General features: G+C 35.1%; 1 protein-coding gene across 1 annotated transcript; it reads left to right on the top strand.

The window, feature by feature from the left end:
• The first annotated feature begins 823 nt into the window (after positions 1-823).
• On the top strand, positions 824-5970 carry LOC120781227 (DE-cadherin). Its single transcript, XM_040113360.1, has one exon. The coding sequence runs from the start codon at positions 846-848 to the stop codon at positions 4737-4739; it is 3894 nt and encodes a 1297-aa protein (XP_039969294.1). The 5' UTR covers positions 824-845; the 3' UTR covers positions 4740-5970.
• The last annotated feature ends 1359 nt before the right edge of the window (positions 5971-7329 follow it).

Below are 7329 nucleotides of genomic sequence, written 5' to 3'. Positions count from 1 at the left end.
TACTCAAAGAAATGCACCTGTGAAGGATATATTAGCTCCGGTGCAGCCGAAGTTAACCTTTTTTCTTGTTTTTTTTTTTTAATATAGGGGTTGCTTTAGTTTTTTCCAATACTGTATATACAGAGGTACATAAATATGCATAATACATGTAACATTTGCTTTGAGCTTACTTAGAGATGTGGGCTGCTTTTCTACCAGGTATTTTTTATTCTTGTAAGCATTCCAGTTCCAAAGTTCAATGCACCAGCGAACACCTTGTTAGCACTCATTCTTTTAGTGCATGGAAACCTTTTGCATCTGAGTTTCATTGCGCAATGTCGCAGAAAAATACGTGCTGAGTCTTGTCATTGTAATTTTTACTCTAATTATTTTTTAATGTAACTTGAAGGCATCAGAGCATAATCACAAAAGAAATTAGCTGAGATGTGTGTCTATTATTTAATATGGGCGCATCTAAAGGAAAGTATTAAATAAATTACACAATTTTATATGCCAAAATTAATTACAAATTTATTTAACAGTGCCAATAATTAACCTTTTAACGCATATTTAACGTTTCCTTTGTGAGTGTTTCACGTATCGTTTGGCTATCCATGCAGTTGGCGGTCATTTCCGCACTTAAGTCGATACCAATTTGTGAAAGTTAGACTCACCGATTAAAATTTGGTGTATGTCAACACAAACACATTTTTATTTATATAATATACATATGTATATATGAATATGTTATAGGCTAGTCGAGAAAATCCATTATTTTTATGCTCATAAAATTATTATACATTTGGATATCCTTACTTGAATTTTGGCTTTCTGTTTTGTTCTCTTTGCAGCCTGATGCAATTGTAATGCGCATCTCAGCCAGTGACTTGGATGATGGCAATAACAGTATTATCGAATATGAAATCCTACCTGTTCGTGATCATTTGTACTTTAAAATCGATAAAGCAGCCGGAATTATTTATCTAAACCGTCCAATAGATAAGCGTCCCGGACAATATTATACAATTACTGTTAGTGCGTATAATCCAAGTAGTCCAATAAGTCCAGATTCCAAACAAGAATCACAAATTGAAGTTCGTATTCGTGTTGTTGAATCGTCGAAGAAGCCACCATCGTTTGTTGACCCCATCGAAGATCCTATATATTTGAAAGAGGACTATATGAACTATTCCACGCCCATCGCAACTTTGCGAGCCGTTTCTAATGTTCCCGATAAACCAGAAGTTATATTTGAATTAGTTACCGGTCGTACAGAGCAAACGAATAGTAAAAAGACATTTGTGTTCAATCAAACGGGTACTACGGTTACGATTGGTTTAGGCAAACTGCTCGATTATGAATCGGTAACGGAATACACACTAACGATGATTGCGCGCAATACATACGATTTAGTTGCAGAGCATGTCATTAAAGTTAAAGTTGTCGATGTAAATGATAACATACCATATTTTACGGAAGTGAACAAAGGTACATTGCTTGAGAATGAACTACCAGGTACACCTGTAATGCAGGTACGTGCTTTCGATATGGACGGTACAGAAGCAAATAATATTGTGTCTTTTGAGTTGGCGGATAACCGAGAGTATTTCAAAATTGATCCCCATACTGGTAATATAACTGCGCTGACCACATTCGATCGTGAGGAGCGTGATTTTTACAATGTGAAAGTTATCGCAAGTGATAATTCACCTTCTAGTTTGTATAACAACGGTGAACCAAATCGAGGGCAACAAGTTTTTCGCATTGAAATAGCGGACAAAAACGATCATAAGCCACATTTTCAGTTAGCCGAATATGTACATGACAGTTTACCCGAAGATGCCAACATAAATTTTATGGTGATCGAGGTAGAAGCTGTTGACGAAGATAATACAGCACAAATTGTATACACAATCGAAAGTGGAAATGTTGGAAATGCTTTCAAAATTGAAAAAAAGACAGGCCAAATAACAGTTAATCAGCGACTTGATTACGAAAATATCACCGAATATGTGTTAAAAATTCGTGCGTTTGATGGGATTTATGATGACTATGCCACTGTAAAAATAAAAATAGCTAACGTCAACGATAATCCTCCAGAATTTAAAGAGAAATATTCGAAAACCATACAAGAAGAAATGGTTTTTGACTATTGTATATTGAATATTGAAGCCTATGATCCGGATATAAAGGATCGTTCAGCAGATCAACATATCAAATATTCAGTGGTTAAGGAGGAACAGAAAAAGATGATAACCATAGATAATGATGGCTGTTTAAAACTAATACAACCGTTAGACCGTGACCCTCCTGATGGTCACAAGAGTTGGCAGGTGTTAATCGCGGCAGTGGATGAAGATGGACAGGGCTTGAAATCTGTTACACATTTGATCATCAATCTGCAGGATATTAACGATAATGCGCCCTTTTTGGTGAATACAATGCCTGTAATTTGGCAAGAGAATCGTAATCCTGGGCAAGTTGTGCAATTACAGGCAAATGATTATGACGAACCACAGAATGGACCACCATATACGTTCGGCATCGATAGTGAGGCATCCGCAGATATTAAAACCAAATTTAGCATCGACAACGATTACCTATTCGCAAATGTACAATTCGATCGGGAAGAACAAAAAGAGTATTATATACCTATAAGAATAAGCGATTCCGGAAAACCAAAACAAAGCAAAGTAAGCATTTTGCATTTGATTATAGGTGACGACAATGACAATGCTATGTCAGAGGGTTCTTCGCGTATTTTCATTTACAACTATAAAGGTGAGGCGCCTGACACCGATGTGGGCCGTGTTTTTGTTGACGACCCTGACGATTGGGATCTTGATGACAAAGAGTTTCGTTGGAAAAATGGCTTTCCCCATGATAATTTCCGCTTAAATCCAAACACTGGCATGATAACAATGCTGGAGCGAACACAAGAGGGTGAATATCTGCTTGAGTTTGTTGTTACTGAGGAATCTACCTTTATACCACGTCATTCGGTAGATGCTGATGTTACTGTTATTGTACGTGAACTGCCTGAAGAAGCTGTAGACAAAAGTGGCAGCATTCGTTTCTACAACATTACCAAGGAGAGTTTTATCAGTGTGCCACGCGACGCTCAAGCTGACGATTCTCTTTCAATAAAAGATCGCCTACAATATTCACTTGCAAAACTATTCAATACTTCCGTTACAAATGTAGATGTGTTCACGGTATTGCAAAATGCCAATAACACATTAGATGTTCGTTATTCAGCACATGGCTCACCGTATTATGCACCAGAAAAATTGAATGGCATTGTGGCGCAGAACCAACAAAAACTCGAGAACGAGTTGGGTTTACAAATGCTAATGGTTAACATTGACGAATGTCTTATTGAAAAGTACAAATGCGAATCATCGTGCATGAACACGCTGCATAAATCGAATATTCCTTATATGATATACTCGAATACTTCGTCGTTTGTTGGCGTGACCGCCTTTATTGAATGGCACTGCGTTTGTGAGGCAAGAATAAGCACTTACTGTCTCAATGGTGGAACTCCGCGCATTGGAGAGAACGACATGTGCGATTGCATAGACGGTTTTACCGGACCCCACTGTGAATTAGTATCGGTTGGGTTCTATGGTAATGGCTATGCATTTTACGAGCCCATATCGCCATGCGAAAACACTAAAATCAGCTTCGAGGTAGCGCCGCAAACTGACCAGGGTCTAATTATGTATCTTGGACCGCTAAATTATAATCCTTTGTTGCCACTATCTGACTTCTTGTCACTAGAGTTGATAAAGGGTTATCCCACACTTACTGTGGACTATGGTTCAGGTGCCATACGTATTGAGCATCGGCACATTCAGCTACAGGTCGGCAAATCTTATCAGTTGGACATTATATTACAACGAACCAGTATTGAAATGATTGTCGACAATTGCCGGCTATCAACTTGTATTAGTTTGGGAGCACCGCAAGGTCCCAATGAGTTCTTAAATGTTAATTCGCCATTGCAACTTGGTGGCACACCAGTGGATCTCTTGCGGCTAGGTGGAAAACTGAACTGGACATATACGCCGAGCCGTCAAGGTTTCTTCGGTTGCATACGTAACTTGACGATCAATAATCATACATACAATTTGGGAGCGCCTGCAATATCACGTAACATCGATTCTGGTTGTCAGCGCGCAGTTGCTGTGGCCGTTAGTTTCGGCATTGACCGCAACTTTATCATTGCTATTGTGGCATGCATACTTCTTCTGCTGATTATTTTATTGGCTGTGGTAGTACAGAAGAAGCAAAAGAATGGTTGGCATGAAAAGGATATTGACGATATAAGAGAAACAATAATCAATTACGAAGATGAGGGCGGTGGTGAGCGAGACACCGACTATGATCTTAACGTGTTGCGCTCGCAACCTTTCTACGAAGAGAAGTTGTACAAAGATCCACATACCTTACAATCAATGAAAGATCCAAATAATGAAATTCCCGATATTGGCGGCTTTTTGGGTGATAAAAAAGAGAATTGTGATCGGGAAGCCGGCACGTATCCGGTGGATGATGTGCGGAACTACGCGTACGAAGGTGATGGCAACTCGGATGGCAGTCTTTCTAGTCTAGCCTCCTGCACTGATGATGGTGATCTCAATTTTGATTATTTATCGAATTTCGGGCCACGATTCCGTAAATTGGCCGATATGTATGGCGAAGAACCATCCGACACAGATTCAAATGTAGATGATGAACAAGGTTGGCGTATATAAAGCTGGATTATAGACTTCCATTGACATTTCATACCGAATGTAAAAGACTTTAAAATTAAGACCATAGCTAATGGTAACGTATTGTATGGATTTAAATCCATAAATGTGTACAATTTTACACAAATAATACACAAATACATATGCAAATGTAAATTGGCGCTTGGCTTAATATACATACATACATTTTTAAATTATTTTTTCGTCAGTAATTTAATATGGAAAAGTGATGTACATAATTATAAGTAAAAACATATTGTAGAAAAAAGTGTTCGCACATACATTCACAAAATAACTGAACAAATATTTATATTAAATAGTTTTTTTTTTTAAGAAACATATTGACAATCTCAAATATAGCGAGTGTAGTATCCAGGAAGGAATGCAATATCCATATAAATACACATCGTATAAAATCAAACAAATATTGTGTTATTTGAAAGGAATAAACACAAGTAAAGCATTTAGATATCAGTATAATTTTGGTAACATTTTTCTGGTTCCATTTATTTTATATCGTACGAAGAAGTCTTCAATTATATACTAAAATAATTCAAATTTTAACGTAATGGATGCAAACTGAAACCGAAATCATACCACATATCTTATCTAGAAATATAGTTAAACACTAAAACACATTAAGGGTCATAAGTTCCATAGGGAAACCTCCCTACCCCTTTGAAGTCCTTTCAGATACAAGTACGTAACTATAGCTCGATATAGCGCTGATGGATATGTACATAAATATATGAGATACGAAAAAATAATTCTGATATGAATTATATTTTAAACACTGCATATACATATACATACATACCTTAATAAAGGTGACGACGATTTTTTAGAGTACTTTTCAACTATGTAGTCCCATTTACATATCTAAAAATGTAAATGTAACATAATATTTTTCCAAATATTCTAGGGTAGAAATAAACAAAATCGAAAAACCACTTGTAGTTACAATAACTAATATAGAACGATATACAAATGTAAGTCCATATACGGACATTTGTTTCTAGACAGCTAAGTGTAATTAGTGGTATGCATTTATGTGTGTTTTTAATGTTCATACATACATACATACATACATTCAAATACATACAACACGAACATAAATTATTTTTGTAAGGCATTGATTTTTACTGGCCAGAATTTATTAAAGAAGTAGAGAGTATATGGTTAAAGTGTGATTATTGATGAGTTTGAGAATCAAAATAAAAAAAATAAAACAATATTACATTGTATTTTATTTTATATAAAACTTTCCATAAATTACACAGGCCCTTTTTTGAAAAACAACAGTTTATATACCTATTCAAATGTGTTGAGTATTCATCATTACGACGAAGAACGGCCAAATTAACATATAATATAAACATTCTCTTATAGTAATTTCATAGTTAATTATTTTCAATCTCTTAGCAATCTCTCGAATACAGATCACGGATGCATCAGATAAAAAAATATCAAACGTATTTTCATCGGGAGATAAATATTTCTGTAAAACTCATAATCATGACAAAACTCAAATAGGTGTCATAACATTTATGATCATTAAGTGTTATTACTTTCTGTATTATCTTATTTATAGCTATGAATTTAAAAAGGATTGACACGTAAAACGATGAATTTAATGTGAGTAATATTAAATTTGTTAAATAGATTATTCTTAAAAAATATTACGACTTTAAATTGTTTGATTCATTTTTAACTGATTCGTAGATAATAACTTTGTTTTTGTTAAAACACAAGAACGACGTCTCAAAGCCTTACTTAACTTTTTTTTTAATTTTGAAGAAAGCGAATGGTTGCTTAGTGAAATAGTATGTACATACATATGATATGAATACAAGTATAAACGTTGCTCACTTTATTCCTTCTTGTTGTTGCAGCGGCAGAAAACATCTTAGAAATAGTTGATAGACATACATACATATGAATATTTATACATACATATGCATGTACATATAAAGGTTTTTGTCCGAGCGGGTCGCATTTGCTCAAGGGCATACAAAAACAAACATATGTATATACATACATAAGTATATTTACATAAACTTATGCAGCTCCGATGTTTTATGTATATATATGTGAAGGATGTAAGAATTTTGGAATACCGCACATATTTGCTTTATTCTATTTCTATATGTAGTATATACATAAATACATATGTATGATGTGATGGCACCAGCTTTTTTATACATACATATGTTCGTGTTCGTTAGTTTGGAGTCGACTTCACGGCGAGCCATCTGTTGCTGTTTACTTTACGTCTTTGTCGAATTCCTGTTAGTGTCGCCACCGACTGCTCGATTCTGTGCTACGTATTTTTACACGAACGTGCAAACATACAAATATGTAAATGCATCACAAACCACAAATACAATATATGAAAAAAAACTTATTGTAAGTGTATGCGTGTTTGAATATACATATGTACATATGTACATATGCATGAATGCAGAGCTTTTCTATAAATAGTAATTGTTAAATATTATAATTAAAACGACTGTAATACCATTGTCGTTCGATTTACAAACTTAAACATAACGGTTATTGTGTATACACGTTGTACGATTGATTTGATATTTTT

The sequence above is a fragment of the Bactrocera tryoni genome, unplaced genomic scaffold, assembly GCF_016617805.1.
Source record: "Bactrocera tryoni isolate S06 unplaced genomic scaffold, CSIRO_BtryS06_freeze2 scaffold_517, whole genome shotgun sequence".
In the NCBI taxonomy this organism is placed as follows: Eukaryota; Metazoa; Arthropoda; class Insecta; order Diptera; family Tephritidae; genus Bactrocera; species Bactrocera tryoni.
This window is presented reverse-complemented; position numbering and strand designations above follow the sequence as displayed.